The sequence below is a fragment of the Rhinopithecus roxellana genome, chromosome 11, assembly GCF_007565055.1.
Source record: "Rhinopithecus roxellana isolate Shanxi Qingling chromosome 11, ASM756505v1, whole genome shotgun sequence".
NCBI lineage: Eukaryota > Metazoa > Chordata > Mammalia > Primates > Cercopithecidae > Rhinopithecus > Rhinopithecus roxellana.
The window spans coordinates 71,747,326-71,770,581 of NC_044559.1; the positions used below are offsets into that span (position 1 = coordinate 71,747,326).

Consider the following 23,256-nt stretch of genomic DNA (forward strand, 5'->3'; position numbering starts at 1 on the left):
CCACTTGCATTAGCACTACCTGAAGTACCTGGTCAAAACAGAAGTCTCCAGCCCCACTACATCAACTCTCTGAGGGCAGAGCCCAGGAATGTGGATTTTTAAAAGACACTGCCTACCTATAGAACTGCTATGTTTCTAAACAACGCTGACCTAAAGGTTTCCAAACCCCAAACCAGCACTGTCCTGGCACCAATGCAATCACCCGTTCTGGGTTCCCACTTTGAGATAAAGCCTTGGAGACTGCAATTTTCACAAGCGCCAGTCCTCTTCCCCAGTTCATATTGATGATCATTTAGCTTTGAGAACCACTGGTTTGAATGATAACTAATCAGAATTATTGCAGGCTTCATTTAAAATAGCAAGTTAGCCAGGGCAACGTCACAATCGACCATGGGAAAATATTAGATGAAAAGGTGCCACAGATAGGAAAGAAAAGGCCAAGGCCATTGTGACAAAAACATTGGGGTGGAAAAAGAAATTGAATTTGTCCAGAGCTGCATAGATAGTGCCATGCCTGGGAAAAACCAAGAAGAAAATAAAATCTGTCCTTGAGTCCCTCCCAATTTCCCTTTCCCCTTGACTCTTCTAAGACTCCCAGCTGGCCAAGCATAACCATAACCATAACCATAACAGATTAGAAAATAGGTTATGTAAAATAATTCATATGAAAGTATTCATGACAATTTGAATCCACTTCCCAAGGGCACAAACCTTTGAATTTCCATTTTAATAAGGGTCACTACCAGAGGCCTTCATCCAAAGAAATCATCTCTAGGTGAAATTTCAGGCATCGAAGAAAATAAGTAGGTGTGAGTAGAAGGATGTAGGAATAGGGTGGGGACAGGAGGCAGACGAGCTTTTCTTGTATTCAAAGCATAGAGGGGAGAAAATTCCCTCCTCTGTATAGGCCAAGACCACACCCAAACATTTCCTGGGCACCTGCTATGTCTGTGTCTCAGGATATAGCACCTTGGTCCTGAGGGCTATGGGGTCATGCCCAGAGAAGCACGGAATATGGGTCATATTACTGAGGGGAGGGGAAAATGTTATTGTGGACAATGACTAGTTTTAAACAATCCTAGTCAATGATGTGTTACACCTATGAAGCTTTTGGTATGTTTTCAATAGGCTCCTTAGATTTTTATATTAGCTAGATGGCATACCAATTATCTCTCAGTGCCTTTTAAAATAAATCACTGTCACTCCTCTGAAAGTAAAAACATGATCTTATGCAATCAGAACTCCTTGGGAGTGTCCAAAGACAAGGCACCAGGCTCTCCCCAGCATTTAACCACAAAACCTCTACAGAAAAAAAAAAAAAGAGTCCATGTGAAATCTGGAGCTAAGTGTCTCCATTTTGAACCTGCCATACCTGTGGCTGACTGAGGATTTGGCCACACCAGGCTCCTGAGAATCGGGGCCAGAAAGCACTTAGTGCTTGAAGCACAGCAAAGGGAGGAGAGCAGTACCTGTGCACCTGGAGCAGGAAGTCCAGGCCTCATCTTTGGCCTGCAGATGCACACTTTGGCACACCTCTCTCCCCTTCTCTCAGGCCTTTAGAAGAGCAACATTGCAGCACAGGTTACCAAGCAATCTTATAAACAGAATGTGGGTCCAAATGAGTATTTTACATTGCTTCTTCTAAAGTCAACCCTGTTTTTTTTTTTTTTAAGTGAGTCCACTTAAGGGCTCAAAACTGGATACTAAAGGAGCAGCACAGTGAAAGAGAGAAACAAAAGAATGTGGAAAACAAGAGGGCCTAGGAAGCACTGCAAACCTTACCCCTCCCTCACCAAGTCATTGTGATAGTGGCAGGACTTGGAAGCCAAAAGATACCTATTTCTACATTTATTTGCTTTTTAGGTAATTTTAGCAAACAGTTCCCCAGTTAGTTAGGCCTTCTATATCAAATTCATAGCATTTTTAAAACGTAGTTGAAGATACAACTTTACTTGTAGTTGAAGATGCCTTTTTCCTGAAAAGCTGTTTAGAGTGGCTTCCACAAAGGTCCCAGAAGTAAATATCATGAATTAGCCTAGAGAAAGAATGCTAGATGAAGTATATATATATATATAAATTACATACAGTATTAGCAAAATACACTATCTGTTAATTTTTAACAAATATAGTATAATATTAGGAAAACATTTAAGGATGGCAAAAATTAAAACTATAACATATAAATATCTTTAAAAAAATCACTGTGCTTGCTGGCACACTCCTTCATTCACACTCCTTCATTCTGGGTTTAAAGGGTGTTAGTTGCCCTAATCAACAGCTTTAACCATAGGACCAGGTGTCTCATTCGTCCTACAGCCACATCTCTAGAGTCAGAAGACAAAAATGACAAAGGGCATGCACAAAAAGTTTACTCTGATATGCCTTAAAAATCTGTAGACAAGAGAGGGCCAAGATAAGTTTAGCCTGTTTACCACATGCTGGAATTCAACTCATTTCGCATCTATCTCCTATTGCTGTAAATGTATATAGTGTGCACTCCATGAAAACTGACACCAATGTTGGCAAAATACAACAAAGCTTCCTAACACGTCAAATGGATTTTTAAAAATCTGAGCTCCAAGAACACATATCTTGGAGCACTGAGCTCCTGCAAGCAATCAACTGGTTTTAATTTCTCTCCCGAAGCTGCTAAAATGCTGGTTTCAACCTGTAAAGATGTCTGGGCCCCATCAGTCAGCACGTCTCGCGGTCTTCACAGCCCCAGATTCCGGGAGACAATGCATCTAAAACGAATAGCGGCTGGGAACGGTTGGAGGATACCTTCACGATAGTTGCTTCCAGAGAAAGGCATGCAAGTCTGATTTTAATGGTGAGAATCACTTACTCTGTTACAGCGGTGCTGCTGAAGGAATTATCCTGAAGGCTGAAACAGAAACAAGAAAACATCAGCCAAGTCTGGCCCGGGAGCCGTCTCCCTGAGTGCTCTCCGGGAGTTAGAGCATACACACAAACATGGCATTGCAAGGCAAGTCTCCGGGCTCGCCCGGCACGCTCGCTCTACCTTGGGCTGCTGTCTGCACATGCTCGTAACGACACCCCCAGCAGGGGCCCAGTGGCACGGGCGAACCACAAAGCCCGGCAGCCCGCGAGGCTGCGGGGACAGAGCTGGGCGGGGCGCGGCGGAGGGGCTGGGACCCCGGGATCCAGCGAGGAGCACCTGGAGAGTTACCTCACGACCCCGACCTCGCCAGCCCAGGCGCCGCATTTGATCTTGGGCTGTTTGTGCCAGCCACCCCCGAGGCTGGCAATGAGAATGCCTCAGTGTTTCTGCCGAAGTGCTGAAATACCCAGGAGACTTGCTTTCTTCCACACGTCTCCTACCAATTTTACAGAGCTCACCCCAACCCCCCACACTCCTACCCCACCCCCAGGGATGGAGGCTCGCAGAGATTCATCCATCGTTCAGAAAAAGTCAGGAGAGAACAAGAAGGGGGAGGGGGACATTGCGGCTGTTTGGTGTTTTATTTTGTGTGTATGTTGTTTTTTGTTGCCTAGGAAAAAGAATAGGCTCTGAAGCAGGGCTGGCTGCATCACACCTGATCTGTCTAGAGCGCTCTTATTTCAGTCCCAGAGAGGAAGTGCCCAGCCCCGGACTACAGAGCTGTGAATGAACCCACGCAGGGCGAGTGGAGAATTTATTCCAGGGGTTAGCTGGTGATTAGGACACCGTGCAAGGGGTGGGGCTTGCTACGCCCAGGGCAGCCTGCTTGAGCTCGGCTTCCTAGCTAGCACCTTTACAAAGGATGGAGAGACGGAATCCACAAACGCTATCCCTTTGCATAAAGGCAACCCTGTTAGGGAAAGGAAGGACTGTCAGTCCCCCCACTGGCTTCATTCCCTTGTGAATATTTGTCCTGCCCTCTTTGTATTGTTCATTTCTCCTGCCATATTGACCTGGATATGGGATGTAGCATCTACTAAAGATTCTTATTTGAATTTGAATTATTTTTTTGAATTTTGAACTAAGATTCCTATCCCCCCCCTTTTAATTTTTCTACTCCCAGAAGCAAGTGGGATAGTGGTTTTTAGTCCAAACCTATAAAAGTTGAAGAGTTAACATAACAACAACAACAAAAACTCATAATTTTTCTAATTGGGTAATTAGAAAATTTACCAAAACTTGGAAATAATGGGGAAGAGCATGACCTTTCAATGTCAAACCGAGACCTCGGTTAACAGGTCCACCCAGGGGCTAGTTAATTCTCTAGTTGTGTTTGGCTTTGCTCTTCACTATTGATTAGATTCCAGCCACAGTGAAGTTACGTGGTAACTTGCACACTTTATTCAGCCTGTCCAGAGGAAAAGATAACTGCAGCGTTTATGATTTTATTGCACTATAGGAAGATGACCAATTTTGCATCTAACCAATCATTTTGCATCTAACCAATCATTTTGCATCTAACCAAACTTTCTTTCTAAATACCTGTAAATACACAGATCCTCAAAATGCTGTTGAAACCACCTTCTTCATCTTACAGTTTTCCCCGTTAATAAGTGAATAGATCTCTGCTGCCTGTCTATGTTTGTATGAGAGTTGTATTTTAACGTTTTAAATTTATACCTTGAAAAATAAAAATTGAGTTTTCAAAGAAAAACAGGTTTCATTAAGGTTCTTTGCAACTTTGCTTTCCTCTCTCCAAATATTTTTTAAATCTGCTGAATAAAAACCTAATATGGTCTTAGCCTGAATTCTATGGACTAAAATAAGTTAAGAAATATTAATCCTTTGTATGTATAACTATACAGTACATATATGTTCTGAAGCAACCTACTATTTCATTTGAGCTAGGTTCAGGAGTAAGAGACATGGCTGCTTCACTGTATTCATTATTTAGCCATTTCACAGTGAGATCTGTTCTTTGTTTATTCAGACTGATGTAGGTAAATCTATATTCAGCCTTCTTGGTTTCATAGATTACATGGTTGTTAATTTCCACAAATCCCTTGTACTCATTGACTATGATGCTTATTCCAAGTGTTCCAGTGTAGAGAAAGATCACACTTTTCTCCTGTAAATATTCCCAGTGATCCACTCATAATGGAAATGTTCAATGCTTTTAATTTGAAATAGGACTTGAACATTTAATTAAGAACAACCTTAATTAAATGGTTGATTTTCTTATATACTGCCAAATACTATTTTTTTTTTCATTCTATGAAATGAAGTGGGCCCTTTGAAAATAAAAGGAAATAACAAATGTACCCAATAAATGCAAGTGTTCAATAATGTCCAAGGAAAAGAAATAAGAATTCTCAGCAACTTGTGAATAGTAAGGACCAAAATTAGGTTTTAGGCAATACTCACCTACAATGAAAACAACTGGTTGATACGGTTGATTATAGATAAAAACGAAAACATCCCTGAAAAAAATTATTAGGCAGTATACAAGAAAATCAACCATTTTAATTTTTACTTCTCAACTAGTTCTTATGGAATTTGTTTTCATCTTAAATCAGGTTTAGAAATTGTCTTTATAAGTGGCTTTTTAACTGGCTTTTATGATGTTTTGTACTGTTCAACTTGGAATAGGACAATACTGATAAATATCATACAACACATGATTATTTTGGAGACCCTCAGCTTTACTAAAGAGCAATTCCAGGAGGGTTTGAAAAGCGGAGCAGAAAAATTAATATTGAGTTTATGAAGAAGTAAGTTCTAGGCCATATTTCCCAAGTGGCAGTGAAATTCTAGTCTCCAGGAAATCCAGGAAAATGTTGTAAAAGTTACATGGTCAAAAATAAGTTTTGGAAAAGATGCATATTATAAATTCACAATGCACATTAGGCAGCAAACAAAAGTTTTCCATCTGTTTTTAACCAGTGTTCCTCAAATTCATTGAAGACCAAAATAATTTTTTGTTAAATATATCATCAATGAACATCATGTATATAACTAGGAATTTTCAGAAAATAACTCCTGAGTATATCAGGAAAAAAATGCAAAGAGAATTAAGTGGTGTATTTATTGAACAAATGAATGAATGAACAAATGATTCTACATGCTTATCACTATCCCATAGTTATGAATAAGACACAGTCCCTGACATCATAACATTCTTAATATAAATATGTTACATATTTATATATGGAAAGTACATAATGTATATGTACAATTCTATTTTATACAATATAAGTAAAATAAAGGGAAAATGAAGATGCTAGATTTGAATATGGTTAACTCACTTACATGTTAAAGTGCTCAATTTTAACTGCTGATTTTTCTATCAGTGCTCTTAAGACCAATATCTGAATATCAGATCTAATACCAATAGTTTATTTTAGTTGTAAAATTGTTAATTCTAATGTATTGACTTGACTACATGCAAAATATAAAGCAACAGTGTAGAGTTCAAGAAAGTTCCAGATTTGCCAAGACTCAAGACCCACCACTTACTAAGAGTTTAAACACGAACAACCTCTTTTGCCTCAATTTTCTCCTGTGTAAAATAGAGAAAATAATGACCTATTTTATGGTTCTTATGAAGATTAAATTAAATGACATGCCTGACAAATTTTAAAAATAGTAAATAAATGCTGCTAGTTATCCTTATTTTCACTGGTATTATTATAATAAATAAGAATATATAAACAAAGTTTGAGGTAAGATGAACAATGCTACTGTGCTTGAATAGTAGGTTTACAGATGATATTTTCTTTCTAATTCCTATGATGGCACAGTGTTTACATAGCTTTTTTATTAAGAATAATAAAATTTAAAACTTTACTAAATGCGGATGGGCTGCTCCGGATGAAATTGGCTTCATCCAGATTGACTTTGTGCTCAGTTTACAACTCTTCGATTTAAAATACTTGTGCATCCCTGGAGGAACAGACAATTCTGAGAAATCACTTTCTGCAAGATGCTGGGGCAAGAAGCCAGAATCTTTACAATGCCAGGAAATCAACAGAGGCCTACTCTATTGGCCTGGACAGAGTGACTTGTAGCTTCCTGTCAGTACCCTTGGGAATGACCAGGCTTCCTTGTGAAAGAGAGGACTCTTGCCTGAAAAGATAATTTTTTTTCCACAAAAAAAGAAAAAAAAAAAAACTTCTTCCTGATTCCCTGTCCCCTAATCTATTTCTTCACCAGCTCCAATGAGGACAGCATAGCAAGAGTCCTCATTATCTGAGTGGTCAGTAACTGAGCTCTTGAAGATTCAAAGGTGCCCAGGGAAGCAGAGTTGTGATACCAAAATCATGTACCAGTGACAGACTGTTTATGATATTGGTCTTCATCCAAACATCCGTCTCTAATTAATGCTAGTGTACATCAAGTCCATCTTTGGCAATCTCTCTCTGATTCATCTGACAATAAAATGCAGATGCAATATAAATTGATTGATAAGTGAAATTTCAATTTTTTACAAAAGAGTCAGGATTTCATGAAGCCAGTGGAAGTGATATTGCAGAACGGCTTGAATCACATTCAAAACCAGTGACAAGTGAGGTTTTGGTAGTAACAACCAAAGAATAAAAAATTGACAAGGATGCTGACATGCCAATTCCAAATGGAATTAGTCAACTATCAAAGGATTAGGAGTGGTCCTTGGAAAAATTTATGGAGCCCTTAATTAATTTTGTAATTTCCTTTTTTTATAATAATGTAATGAGTATCAAATGTGATGTGAAGATTATCACTTTGAGCTATTATTTTTTTTGAGAAAAATATGTATAACCCCTCCAATGGGTAAAATTTAGTCTCTATAATTTCTAAGAATTGGTTCACTATTTGAATTATACCCAGAATATAAAATAGTAATATTTTTATAAATTCCTTACCATTTACCATGGTCTCTCAGGCCCTATGTGCTCAGGCCCTGGAGACAACTGAACTTATGTCCAAAACACTGGCCTCTCCCCTGTTATTATAACAGGTGCACCTGATCCTGCCTTAGGACCTTTGCACCTGCTGTTCCCTTTTCTGGGAACACCACCAGTAATATGCACAAATGTCCTCCCCTGGGGAAAACTTCCCTGACCACCCTCCCTAAATTAGTTTCTCCTATCACTCTATTCTGCTTTATTTTCTTCATAGGATCTGTCCCTACCATATATTTAATAGCTATTTCTCTGTTTGTTGTATACTTTCCCCCTCCACTACAATGTAAGCCAAGCTTGTGCAACCTGGGGTCCAGGACTGCTCTGAATGCATTCCAACACAAATTGGTAGACTTTCTTAAAACACTGAGTTTTTTTTTTTTTTTTTTTTTTTTGTCATTTTTTAGTCATTAGCTATCATTAGTGTTAGTGTATTTTATTTGTGGCCCAACACAATTCTTCTTCCAATGTGACCCAGGGAAGCCAAAAGATTGGACAGCCCTGGTTAAGCTCTTTGAGTAAAAAGACTTTTGGGTCTCATTCACTACTATAACCCCATGGTCAACAATGGTGTCTACCAAGGTAGCTATGCAATAAATATTTGTGGAATAAAATTAATGAGTGAATATTTAGTTTCATTTTCAAGATATTTCATTCACCCCCTTTTTCTGTTTCTATTAACTAGGAAATGTTAGCTCCTGATTAAGGGACTCATTTTAAGTGAGGTTTTTCCAAGACAAGTTACCTTTAGGTAATGTACTCCTGTATCAGACATTCCTTCCTTTCCTTTGCAGGGATAACAAATAGATCTCCTGCTGTTGTGCCAACCTGATTGATGATACTGGCTGCACAGAATGTTGTTTGTTTCTGAGGTGTGGTCCCAGTCTAGCCAGAAAGGGTACTGGGATTGACTGTTCAGCAGTGTTTGCAGTGGAAGCAGAATGTGGGCATGTTGATGGAATTGTCAACCTAGAACACCCTATTAAAAGAAAAAATTTTCTTGGGAAAAGCAGAATTGGTTGTCAACACCTTAGTTTGAATTAATTTTCAGATAATCAAATACATCCTTGCTACTGATGTGATTCTTCAGAACCTTGGGAGTTATCTAGTTTAATTACTATTTTTTATTTTTATTTTTGAGACAGAGTCTCACTCTGTCGCCAGGCTGGAGTCCAGTGGCAAGATCTCTGCTCACTGCAACCTCCGACTCCCTGGTTCAAGCGATTCTCCTGCCTCAGCCTCCCGAGTAGCTGGGATTACAGGCACATGCCACCATGCCCAGCTAATTTTTGTGTTTTTGGTAGAGATGGGGTTTCACCAAGTTGGCCAGGATGGTCTCAATCTCCTGACCTCATGATCCTCCCGCCTCAGCCTCCCAAAGTCCTAGGATTACAGGCGTGAGCCACCGCGCCCGGCCTACTTATTTTTTTAATACCTAAACTTCCAGAACAATCTCCAACTGCTGCTTGAGACCTTCAGAGGCCAAAAATTCACACTTTGGAAGCTCTTTTATTGGATCCTTCAAATCTTGAAAAAAAAAAAAATCCACATGAACCTTCCCCTGTCTCTTGTTACTTTCGCCTGTGGCTTGAATGCCCCTCAGAATTAATCTACCCCATCTTCTCATATCCCAGCCAAAGAGATTCAATTTCTTCAGTAGAATCTCATATGACATTACTTAGAAGCCCTTCAGCATCTTGTGTAGCACTGGATAAAGTGTGATACTGTCCTCTTAAAGGGCAGCCCTACACTGGACATATTACTCCAGGTTGTGGTCTGTTCAGTGAAGAGTAAAACAGAATTTATGCCTCCCTCTTCTTAACATTATACTTTTGCATGTGGCCCAAGATCATTGTGAGTGGTTTGGGCAATTACATCATAAGGCAGACCCAGATTATCAGACTCCACCGACACTCCAGAGCCATACCTGTGCCTTCCAGAAGGCGAGCAATTGGTTTGTAGAGCCTAATGGTCAGCTTTGTGTATATTCCTTTGAAATTCTATTTTGTTTGATCTGACATTTTATACTATTAAATACAACTTTCCAAATCTTTTATAATATATATTTTAGCCAAAATTATGTCAGCTAGCCTTTACAGTTTTATAGAATCAGTGTTATATGAAAACAGTCCTTCAAAAAGTTCAGGCAAATAATAAACACACTTTTATTCAATTCATAATGTTTTCTTGCTTATATCAATCAGAAAATTTTACATAATTATTCACTATATTAAAATGTAGAAAGTTTAAAATTGTTTTCCTTTAGGGGTGGTAGGTGGGAAAAGAAGCAATGAAAAAAGGGCTTAAACCCAACATCTGAGGTGCTGCTAGGGTGGGAGATAGTAAAATTGGCGCTGCAAGGTTACATGTGACATCATGAAGGCACAAAATGGCTCAAGGTGGGAGTGGCATTTCCATCCTCTTTATCATACTCTTTCTCCCAGCAAAGTGGTAATAGCTGAAGCTCTAGTCTAACACATATAGCAATTTAACAAGTCATGCAGTTGAAAGACAGTCTCACACCTGCTTGGGTGTAAGTCAGGACACATCCTAGATGTCTGGGCCCCATTCAGCAAAACATTCCCTAATCTAAGAAGGAGAAAGGTTAATTTATCCCCCAAATTCCTCCTGTACCTTCAAAGGAAGTTTCTAAATTTTTCTTTCTCATTTCACGATTGCATTTAATTGCTCTGTTTTTAAATCTTGATAGCATCCTCTTTCTTTACACATGCTATCTGAGCATTGGCCTAAGTAAATATGCCTATGTTTTCACTGGTAATCTCCTTACATACATGCCTTTGTCTGCTTACAATATGATAATCTACATCTCTTTAAAATGCTCAACCTCTGAACATTATTTCAGTTTATATTGTATTATTGACCTTAAGTCATTAATTATCATTTTATTACCATTAACAACCATTTTGTTTTGTTCATGATTGTGAGAGTCAGGAATTCCAAGAGAGTTTGGCTGGACACCTCATCTCTGATCCATGTGGTAACATCTGGGACAGGTGGAACCAGAGGACCACCTTCCAAATGGGTTTCTTCATTCACAGAGCTAATCACTCAATGCTCCCTGGCCTCTCTCTCCACATGGAATCTCATCCTTCAGGGCCTCTCCATGTGCCTTGAACTTCTCACAGCATAGTGGTTCTAAGGCAATCTAACTTTTTAAATAGCAGCTGATGCACAAGAGACCAAGGCAGAAACTGCCATTCTACTTATAGGCTTGACCTAGAACTGGTGTAACATTACTTCTGCCATACTCCACTGGCCAAAGCAGATAAAAGTCAGCTCATATTCAATAGCAAGATAATAGACCCAACTTCTTGATGAAAAGAACATCAAAGAATTTGTGACTATTTTTAATCTGCTACAGACGTCTACAATGATGCATCTAGGAATTGTCATTGTTGGTTTTCTTATCCTTAGGGTCATGACAGCAAAGTCATAGCTACACTTTTCATTTCAGTGGGTAATTAATCTATACTTTGTGGTCACCTATATATACCAACATGCATTGCTTAACAATGGGGTTATAGTCTGAGAAATACATTGTTAGGCAGTTTTGTCATTGTGTGAATTAACATCACAGAGGGTTTTCATACAAACCTAGATGATGTAGTCTGCTACACACCTAGGCTATGTGATGTAACCTGTTTCTCCTAGGCTACAAACCTGTACTGCATGAAACTGTTCCAAACACTGTAAGCAACTGGGACACAGTGAGGAGTGTGTATCTAAACACAGAAAAAATACAGTCAAAATACAGTACAAAAGACTTTTTAAAATGTTATACCTGTATAGGGCACTTACCATGAATGGAGCTTGCAGAGGTAGAAGTTTCTGAGTTAGCCATGAGTAAACAGTGAGTGAATGTGAAGGCCTAGGACATTCCTGTACACTACTGTAGACTTTCTAAACACCATACACTTAGGCTACACTAAATTTATTAAAAATAGTTTTCTTTCTTTCATAAAAAACTAACCTTAGCATACTTTTAGCTTTAAATTTTTTAACCTTTTGACTCTATCGTAATAAACTTAACTTAAAACACAAATATACAACTGTACACATTTTCCTTTTTATATAGTTATTCCATAAGCTTCTTCTATTTAAAATTTTAGTGTTTTTTGTTTTAAACAGTTTTGTTAAAAGCTAAGGCACAAACACAAGCAGTAGCCCAGGCCTATCCTGTGTCTGGATCATCAATACACTGTCTTCCACCTCCACATCTTGTCCTACTGGAAAATTTTCAGGTGCAAGAACATGTATGGAGCTGTCATCTCTTACAACAATTCCTTCATCTGGAATGCCTCCTGAAGGATCTGCCTGAAGCTTTTTTGCAGTTACCTTTTTTTTAATAAGTAGAAGGAGTACACTCTAAAACAACTATTGAAAGTATAGTAAATACATAAACCAGTAACAGTTATTTACTGTACATAAGCATATGTGCTATACTTTTATATGACTAGCAATGCAGTAGGCTTGTTTACACCAACATCACCAAAAACATACGAGCAATGTGTTGCAATATGATGTCACTAGGCAATAGGAATTTTTCAGCTCCATTATAGTCTTATGGAATCACCATTATTTACATGGTCTGACATTGACCAAAATATCATTATGTGGCCCATGACTGTACATGTATGGAAGTATGTACAGACAGATGAGTGGATGGAAGAAATAGTTATTAAGACAAGAGGCAAATTTCTGGTATCCCCAAGAATTTAAAAGTCCGACTACTTAATTTGACTAATTCAAGCAACAGTATCCAATGGTGTTATTTCAGTACCTTGGCATGCCATGATTAGCTCAAAGGTGTATTATAACTTACAAGTCATTTGTCAAATATTAGCATTTGTTAATAATTCTATATCTCAATAATAAATTAGAGCAGATCTATGTTTTTTCTCTACAAGAGCATGACTCTCCCTCACATGCATTCCTAACCGCGTTCCTCAGTGGATATTAAGGGGTGGAGTTGTTGCAACTCTTCCACTGGGAACTGCTCATAACTCTGGCGTACTGATGGAAAAGTTTCACACCCAGCCATCATCCATCTTGTATGACTTGGAGAAGAAAAAAAGAAAAGATTAAAAACTCATAGCTTAGAGAATATCACCAAAGAAGCCAGTATTAGCTACATAAAAGCTGGATAAAATCTAAATATGAAGTAATTTTGAAGTTTGTTTTGCTCAGTAGCAATAGAAAAAAAAAAACTTATAGGCTTGTCCTCCCTTCTGCCTTCTGCCTTTCTCACTTTCCCCCAGCTCTTTCCTTAATGGGTTCACAAATTTGAGTTAACAAAACTTAGTGAAATATACCAGCTACCAATCATACTGGAAAAATAATTCAAAGTCATACTTTGCTAAGGTTGGGTCAAGAATACTGTTTCCTAATACTGAAAACAGCAGATGTATTTATATTTCCAAAGACATAATGTCTCACTCCACAACTATTTCTAATTACTAAGCACATATTACTGTAAAATAAAATTTGCCCTTATCACCTTCTTGATACAATGAGTTAGCTCTGTCTCTCATGGACCATGTGAGCTGCTTTTCACCTGTAGGTGGTTTACACACATCTAGAGAAAGCATCATTCCCTTGGGCCCTGGAGCAGTTGGAGCTGCTGCATTTCTATATTTGGCATCAATCCCTCAGTGCAGGATTCAACTCAGATCACTGCTGGGCCTGTCGTCACTGGGCTTGACTTTGTGTAGTAACCAACTAATGTCTTAATAATCCTCAAGAAATCATTAAAAATCCATGTGTGATATTGTGACTTTCAATCAAATGTTAAGTATCAGGTTCTAGAAGCAGTAGGACATAAATGATTGCAACAAAATCGGTCAGAAATGGTCAGTCTCCTAGGCAAAAATAGAATAATCAGAATCAACCTATTAAGAAATACAAATTATTTTAATATGTGCAAAACCTGTTAGAGATAGTTTTCATCGAATAAATAAAGTGCTGAAATCGTAAAAGCCTAGAAAGAAGCATAAAATAAGGAGAAATACGCAAGACCGAGCGTTCTGGGCCTAGAAGCCGCCTCAGCTGTACCATGAGCACCCTTGACCTTACATGGTGAGAGGCTAAACTTTTCTGCACCTCAGTGTCCTAAAATATGAGACAGCTAAACTAGATCATCTTTAATGACTTGGTCAGCTTTAAAATTCTGTAATCGGTGTCAGAGGTGAGGGGATGTAAAAATGAAGTCACATGGCCCATGTGACATGATGAAAAGGAAAAAAAGGAAGGGAGGGAGGGAGGGAAAAAAAGGAAAGGGAAGAGAAGTGAAGGGAATAGGAAAAACTGCTTATGTATACAGGGAAAAACCTTTGAAGTTAAAACTCTATCTAGACAACATCAACATAATAAATAGCTCAGTGAAAATGGTAAAGAACTGGTCATTCCATTGATGGCCTTACAATACTACTAAACATTCCTTGGCTCATTATATAGAATATTGGCTTGTGAGTTCTACTTGTGAACTTCCAGGAAGCATCAATAATTCAATCAAAAATTGTATTCTATTTTCGCAAATAACATGGGACTATTTCAGTACTGTTTGCTTCAGTTTTCCACTGAGGGGCTTGAATTTCTGCAACATTATGGATAAATTGGCTTCTGTGGGCACCTGACTACGTGTGACTCCACATCCACAAGTTATTTTTATGGGAGGGAGCTGAAGGGACCAACATGGCATCTCCCTTCCATTATAATCACTGAAGGTCTATAAGTAGAAGTGGAGGGGCAGAAGAGTTTGGAGCCTATTGAGATTAGGGAGAAGGCTCAGAAGAAGAAAACTAAACTGAGAGGTATCAAAGACTGTGAGCAAAGAAGTGATAGGCAAATTATGTGTGGAGGTTAAAAAGCAATGGGGGTTCAATGGAATCACTGTATAAAAAGTAACAAATAATAAAATAAAATAAAGAGGCAGTGGAGGTATATGGATATCTGGATTTCTAATCAGGCCCTGGGATTCTCCAAACTGCCTGGCTCCTATGCTGTTTCATATAGTAAGGATCCCTTGGTCTTACCTATGTATTATCCACCTTCTTCCTACCATCATGAGAAATAACACAGTGCAAAAGAATTCACTTCACATGGTCCAGGCTTTGGAATGAACACTGCCCACTGACTGATTGCATGTGCTCCTAAGAATGGTATTGTAGACTGGGGTCTGCCTTGCACTATTCATGAGCGGCCAGAGAGATTTTGTTGTGCTGTATTTTGTCAAAAATTGGGTGGAGAGTTTCATGTTCATACTCCTTAAATTGAAGGAGACCATGCCATGGGCCTTAGGAAGCTGATGCCAGGGCTACATTTTCCAGTCCACTTATCACATTGTCTGAGCTCTCATCACTCACTCAGCAGCTCCTTTCCTTGGCCTCAAGCCCAGCTAAGTTTTAAATCAAAGTTTTTAGCTTTTTAAAAAAAACTTTTCCAACATACACAAATCTAGAGACTAATATGATAAACCCCCATATGCCTAGCACCTAGCTTCAACAATTATCAGCATTTAGCCATTCTTTTGCCAACTGCGGGCTGCCCTAAAATATCATCAAAGCCAACTGATAAGACAAAGTTGAGTTTATTCCTATCTGATAAAGGGTGAAACTGTCTTGCCAGAGTTTTAATACCCTCTTGAAGTGAGGATGGCAAACTTGGCATATACATAAGGTTTTGGAGTCTGATTTAAGGTGGATCGTTCAATGAAAGGGGAGCATGACTAGGATTAAGTAAGGATCAAGATAAAATAATTTATGACCTGTGAACACAATATGAGGATTTTCAAGGTGAGGATTTTGAGGTCAGTGATTCGAAACGTTTTGAGGCATAAACACTGGCTTGGTGCTATTTGTTGGAGAGTTTAATGTTCAGTTAAGAGGGTTTTATGGGAAATTCCTGAAACAAGCAAGATGTTTATTTACACATATCTTCCTGGGAAAGAGTACTCTGGAATAGTAAAATCAGATTGATGAAGGCAGTGGAAGGGTAAAGTCATATTAGTGTAGCAGCTAAATAGTAAAGTTATGTTAATGCATACATTAAGTTTTTTGGGTGTATGTGGTTTGGGTTCTCAGTGTCATCTAGCCCCCCACTCACATTCATTGTTCTTGTTATTCCCTAAAATAGTTCAATTTATTGTTTATTTTTAAAAGTTGCCAGTGGTATCCAGGTTATAAACACACTCCGTAACCAGGTAAAATCTCTAATAACCAGAAATCTCACATACATTCTATTTTGTCTTATATTTTCAGTTGTTCTGTTCTTCGCTTTATCAGGAAGCCAAGGAAATAACTCTCATGCTAAAAATTCACTGTCGGACGCTCTGGAATAAAAAAAAAAAAAATGCTGAGGACTATTCAGAATCTCAAAGAGCTCTAAACAGAAATCATTGCCTTATTAGGCAAACAGCCAGTCTAAGCCAACAGGAGCAGAGAGAATTAGCAAGTTCAAGTTCAATGTGGGCTTTATGGGGAGTGTGCTCGGTAAAGTCAGTTTCTCTTTAGTAAATTAAGCCACTCTTCTGAAGGAAGAAAAAAATGCCTTAAAGAAAATATATCGTGGCTTTTGACACTCACTCCTTTGGGGTTGGTAAAAATATAAATGTATTCAGACCACAAACATTAATTGAGCATGCTCTAAATGCAGGGCAAAGAGGGACTGTGCAAAGGGCAAAGAGGGACTGTGCAGAGGGAAAAGTCAATGTTTCTGAGAAAAGCCTATCTTGGTGGAAAAATCACCACTTTTGAAATGATACCTGCATGAGAATCTTGAAGAAATTTCTTAGCATCTAATTTCTTAATGTCTTTAAATTTCAAAATTTACTATACACAAACTTGCAGGCCTTTAAAGACAGGAAGAAGAAATGCACATATGGAGTCTGGCATCTAGAATGCATTATTATTTCAGCTGCAATCTCTGCCCTTGAGGAGACTTTGCAAAACGTCAAAAATAGAAGGGCAGAACAGCAGGTTGTATTGGAGTCCAATCATTTAGGGTCCACAATGCTATGTTTGATGTATTTTGTGCATTGGTGAATATTTCTGAGTGAGATTCTACAATGATAAGAACCATGCTCCAGGAGTATGACTTTGACAGCCAGTGTCACTTATGGGCTCCCAAAAGGGGTTCTGTGCTGGGCCCCAGGCCTTAAAGGACCATTAGCAAACACATTGTGGGGCTGTCTTTCAGGACCTGGTCTCAGCACTGGTTGAGTGTGACTCATAACTCTTGTGTCTAACACCGCCTCTGTCTCAGAGAGACATTTATCTTCATCGTTGCCTTATATACTTGAAAAGAAAGGTGACTGTGTCCAAATGCCCTGGTGGTTTGTGTGACATTGCTCCAGAGAGCTGGGAGAATTTGAATGACAGAACAGCTTGGGTAAGAGAAAAGATAAATTAGTTAACTTGTCAATCCTTCCTCTCAGAAAGCATGAATGCACTAAACTCTTGCATAACGAACTGCTTCCCAGGAGGGCTGAATATCCATTTTGCCTCTCTTCTTTCCTATTCATAGTTCAGAAGTACTCACAAATTAGTAAGGTATTTACAGCTGAGGAGTATTTTACAATATGAAATAATTCATACAACTCTAAAATGTGCATTAGATTGAACCATTTAAAACTATCCCATTTTTTGTAGGTCAACCTGCGTGGTTCAAACACACACACACGCATACACACACAATCTTTTATCAAAAGACATAACACGCATGAATCCTGATAAGAATTCTTTATATTCCTGTATAGCTCCAAAATTGCTTTAAGAGATAGTAAAATTGAGGATTGTGTGTTACGGATATATATAATTAAGTTAAAGTATTTTGTAATTTTTTCTGCAAGCATGTTTTACCATATACAATCCTGTTACAAGATTTGAACATGATATGTAAATTCATTACTTTGGTATGATACATAAAATTCATTATTACTTCCAAATCAAAATATTGCTTTAAGAATTTTTTTGACAATCCCAGTTGCTATTGTTTTAGGAGAATGAGGTTTCTCTAAAATGAAATTAATAAAAAACTATCTAAAAACTATAATGATTCAAAAAATTGGCATTGCTGAGATAGACTACAAATCATTTAAAAATCTTTATGTAACAATACAATTATTTATTTGGTTAAAGTAAAAGCAAGAGATGAAAATCTTATGAGATAAATATAAAATAATTTATGTTTTGCTACTAGTACAAACACCACTAGCCCATTCAAAGGACAACCTTATAAATGCAAAAGTAAATTCAGTCATCTTTGCTATTTTCCCATATTTCATTCTATTAAAACTATAATTTAAAAGATATTCTAGATTTGTTATAATGAAGATATATTTGCCACAATAGGAGGATAGAACAGATTTTTACTTAACAGTTTGTTAACTTGCTTTATAACATTTAAATATCTGTACTTTCACTCCAGGATTCTCATATGCTAGGTGCAGGCCTGTTTCCAGCAATGTGTTCATTCATTAACAGCAATTACTCATTGGCACCCATGACATGAAAAGTAAATTGGAAATAATAAATATTTAAAGGTGATTAGGCCATAGAAGAGGCTTCTGTAATAGTCTTTAACTCAAAAAGCCAAAGAGGCCAGGCAGATGTCATGAACAAGTGAAGCCAGTGAGGAGGAAGAAATAAGGGAGTGGTGGTGACTATGATGAACAGGGCAGAGTTTGTGCTGCATCTAATAGGGACACCTCTTGCTGAGGCTCAGCCCATTGTTGCCACATGGGAACATGGGCCAAGGCTTGCCAAAGTTTATGCTTTAAAAACAAAAATCTAGAAATATGGATATTTTCATATAAAATTTCTCAGTTTGAAACCAAAAAGGAAAACTATGTAGAATGAACTAAATGTGTCTGTAGGCTAGATTTAGCTAATAAACTACCACTTTGCAATCTCTACTATGGATTAAGGTAACAAGGATGTGAACTAACACTTGCCTTGTACTCTTTTTCCATTTCTCATTTGTTCTCACTGAGTATTTGCTATTGTGTTCTGCCCTTCCCTTCCTTCTTCCTCCTTCCCCTCATCCTCTGCCCTTTTCTAATTCTGTTTCTTCCTTTCTTCTCCTCTTCTCTCTCCCCCAGTCTGACTTTCTCCATTCACCGTGAAATACGGCAGCCACATACATTGTCATTTCAGTCCCAAATAGAAAGTAACTAGCTAAGGAGAGAGAAGTCTCCATGCACCTTGTGTATGAACAGGAAGAGGAGTTCCTAGATAATGTGGTTTGGGCATCAAAGGTTTCCCCCACAGGATGATGGCAAATTGACTGATCTAAGATTAAATTGTCTTAACAAGGCATATTTGGAAAAAAAAATCAAAGTAACTTTTTGTACCCAAATTATCAAATATGTTCTATTTCTGAAGTTTACTATTTTTTACACAAAGTTGCCAAACTTCTTAACCTCACACATGCTCATATTGGAATAACAAAAGCCAACTTGGGATATTAACAATTATTTTTATTCGTATGCGTATATACTACAGAGTATAATATAATTGTTGCATACTCTCAGAGCTTATGATACATATCTGAGAAGACTTGTTTTATTTTTATGTTTTGAGACAGGGTCTTGCTCTATCACCCAGGCTGGAATGCAGTGGAGTGGCACCATCATAGCTCACTGTAGTCTCCTAGGCTCAAGCCTGGGCAAGTGATCCCCTCATTTCAACTTCGTGTATAGCTAGCACTATAAGTATATGCCACCAGGTCCAGCTATTTTAAAAAAAATTTTTTTGTAGAGGTAGTCTCTTGCTGGTCTCAATTTGGCCTCCATCTTCCCAGCTAGGCCTCCCAAAGTGTTGGGATTATACATGTGAGCCACTGCCCCAAGACGGAGAAGATTAATTTTGTATGTGCCTAGAAGAGCAGAGTACATTTAGAGCTAAATTCTGTGTATTAACGCATCTACTCCCACACAAAGGCAATGGAATAGAAAGCAACTGGGGCAAGAAGAAAAAGGTGCTAAGAAAATCATCACACAAAACCCAGCAAGAGAATTAGTAAACTAAATACCACTGGACCTACAATATAGCCACAAAAAACTAAATAGGATGGGCAAATTGCATTTTGCTTGTTGTTCCAACAATTGACCTTTTCAAATCTATCTCCCCAATTCCTTCTCTGAAATCTTCATTTCCATTGTTTGTAGTAGCTTCATTTCTGAACCTTAAGCAGCTTTTCATAGATCAGGTATTTAAAATGCCAAACAATATTTAAAACAGCAAACATTTAAACATAAAATACACCATCTGTAGAATGACATCAGGAATTACAGTGTCTTGCATCACAATCCCAGAATGACTGGCCCTGCTTTAAGCAAAAAGTATATGGAATCAGAAAGCAGAGGCATCATTGTCTCCCTAATCTTATTCAGTTAATCATTTTACCGTCTCCCTCATCCCCTTTAGTAAATTAGGAGATTCTTCCACATGTGTGTCTGGCGTAAATCTATTTTGCTATAAATTTACATCAATTTCTTTTATTCAGCTTTAATTTTAGGTAGAGTATGGCTTCTCATCATTTTATAACACATTTTTGGTAGGTGAATGCTATGAATTAAATAGTCAGTGAATTTTAGAGCTGTAAAGTCCTTAGACAACGAATCCTCCACATTTTATAGATGAGGAGCCTAAGGCCCAAACGTACCAATTGACTTACCTAGGATCAAAAAGTTAGTAACTGGTGGAGGTTGGGTTTAGATTCAGACCTCTTTAGCTTTAATACCTTCCTACTATTTCGCACTAATTTTTTTAGCAAGATGGATAAACCCTTGTGATGCTTAATTTTATGCATCAACTTAACTGGGCCACTGGATGCCCAGATATTTGGTCACAAATTGTTCTGCATGATTTTATGAAGATGTTTTTGGATGAGATTAACATTTATATTGGTAGATTTTAACATTAATTTAGATTAACATTTTAATCAGTAGAGTAAGCAGATTACGATTATATAACATGGTTGGCCTCATCCAGTTGAAGGCCTGAATACAACAAAAATTCGGATCCTCCCCACAGTAAGAAATGTTTTCCCCACAGGCTGCCCTCAGACAACTGTAAACATCAGCTCTTTTTGCCTGATGGCCTTCAAACTGGAATATCAGTTCTGTGTGTGTACCATACCAATGGCCCACTCTGCAGATGTTGAACTTAACAGGCTTCATAATTGTACCAATACCTTCATAAATACACCAATACCTTATCATTAATCTCATTATGTGTGTGTATGCATGTGTGCTATTTTTCTGGAGAATCCTGACTTAATCTAATCCTCTTCCCCTAAATGTTTCAGAATGGATATATTTCCCTACAAAATTCTCAACTTCATACCTCTCTTATCTTTTTACATTTTTCTAAATTTCTCATATTACAAAGTTTAAAATTAGGCAGAAGTATCTTGTGTCAGACTGAACCTTGTATGCTAACTTGGATTGGCTTGACTGCCCTGCTTTCGGGGCAACATCTGCCTGCCGGACCACACCATCACTGCTGCTATCACTAAGGTCTTTGAGATGGAAAGTGTGAGTTAAATTCTTGGGCCTCCATGGCCCTTATGTTCCTCATGCCAAATGACCCCTGTGCCTCAAGACTCAAATGCCAAAGTGGCTTCCTAAGCTGTCAAGGGGTCTGATGGCACAATGCAAAGTGTAGGGGAGTTCGATCCCTGCAGAGTGAAGCTTGACCAGTGGAAAGCAGGTAACAGGGGCAAGCCAGATGGACACCTCTGCCCTCCTTTCCGATTTCCATAGGCTACATTTAGTTGCATATCCTCCAAGCCCTTCTGGAGAAATCCTTCATGCTAAGTGACCATGCCTCCTGAATGACCAGCCATTTCTTTTCATGGCTCATTGGGACTTGGTAGCTAGCATGGAGACATCACATCACATAGCTTTGGATCTTTCTATGACTTACTTCCTTCTTCCTCACCCCAGCATCCCCAGGCTTATACCTTCTAAATAAAGTTTCAGCACTTTAATCCTTGCCTTAGTCTCTGCTTTCTAATGGATCAAGAAAAAGATACTTTTCCTAAGTTAGGACTGATGATTGTTCATTAACAGATTGGTTTGGGAGGCAAAGAATGGCTAAATTTATCTAACAATTGGTGATTTTAAAACTCAAAATAGAAATTGTATATTTTATGAAGCCAGATGATGTATTGCTAAAATACTAAGGGAACAGAGCATACCAATTATATCAAATTCCTGACTTGCCTGTAATTGAAATTTTTTACTCCAAAACCAATTGAAAACCTTTTTAATTTATGAGTCCAGGTTTATGAATTTATATAGAGAACACACTGCATATTAACTGTTTAGTATCAAAAAATTTTTCAGTGTTTTGAGTAACATTTCCAACATTAATTATGATAGTGTAATACAAACACAAAGATGTTATGGGACACTGAGTGGTGACCATCGTGGGAGTGCCTGAGATTCCTTTAACCAAACAAATCTGTGCTGTTTCCTCTCTTAAAGTGACAAGTTGAGGATTATAGTCTGATAAGCCTAATCTAACTAACGTTTTTCTGTTATGGACTGAATGAATGTTTATAACCCTCCAAAATGTATATGTTAAATCCCTAATCACCAATATGATGGCATTTGGAGGCAGAATCTTTGTAAGTAATTAGGTTTAGATGAAGTCTTGAGGGTGTGTCCTCATTATAAAAGTAGTGGTCCTATAAGAAGAGACCAGAATGCTAGCTCTCTTTTCCCACCATGTGAGGACACAGCAAGAAATAAGTCACTTGCAAGCTGGGAAAAGGGCCTTTACTAGAAACGAATCAACCACTATCTTCATCTTGGACTTCCCAGCCTCCAGAACTGTGAGAAATAAATGTCTGTGTTTAAGCCACCCAGTGTATGATATTTTGTTATAGCAAACCTCAGACTGGTAGATTAATATTCATAACTTACCTAGATTGAACCTTGATGCTTGTTTCTTATTAAACCAGTCTTTGCAAAATAATCAGTTAGTGGACAGAGTGGGAATGAGAAAAGCAGATGATCAATGAAGAGTTAAGAGTAAAGTCGAAATGCAATAATTCTGTCTGAAATCTTCTCTAAATACAAACCGCTAAAGAAATAAACTTTCTTTAAAACTCAAAATTGCTGATGTTGACCTTGGCCTCTCCAAATACCTTGGGACGTCAGAGCTGAATGCTCTGGACTGAATCCCATGGAAACAGCATTTAATAGCTTCATCCAAAGTCACAGGGCATACTCTGGTCAGCAAAAGGAACAAAAATATCATCTGCAGTTTCTTAATTATATTTGCCCCAAGAGTTAATTTAAATGTGTTTAGTTTATTATGCAGAGGGAAAAAAACATCAAAAAATCCCAGTTTTTCATAAAGCCAGGGATCATAGAAGTCAAACCAC

The 23,256-nt window shown here is 38.1% G+C and overlaps 1 protein-coding gene across 5 annotated transcripts in view; it reads right to left on the reverse strand.

The window, feature by feature from the left end:
- FAM13C (family with sequence similarity 13 member C) overlaps window positions 1–23,256 on the reverse strand; it is a 142,023-nt gene that overhangs the window by 113,532 nt on the left and 5,235 nt on the right. For 3 of the 5 annotated variants that reach the window (XM_030941262.1, XM_010367044.2, XM_030941263.1), the window contains exon 1: window positions 2,846–2,912. In XM_030941262.1, coding sequence (XP_030797122.1) covers window positions 2,846–2,907 — 62 coding nt within the window. In that variant the 5' untranslated portion in view covers window positions 2,908–2,912. Of the gene's footprint in view, window positions 1–2,845; window positions 2,913–3,022; window positions 3,350–23,256 lie in introns of those variants that run through there. The other 2 variants (XM_010367049.1, XM_030941264.1) reach the window with 2 other exon arrangements.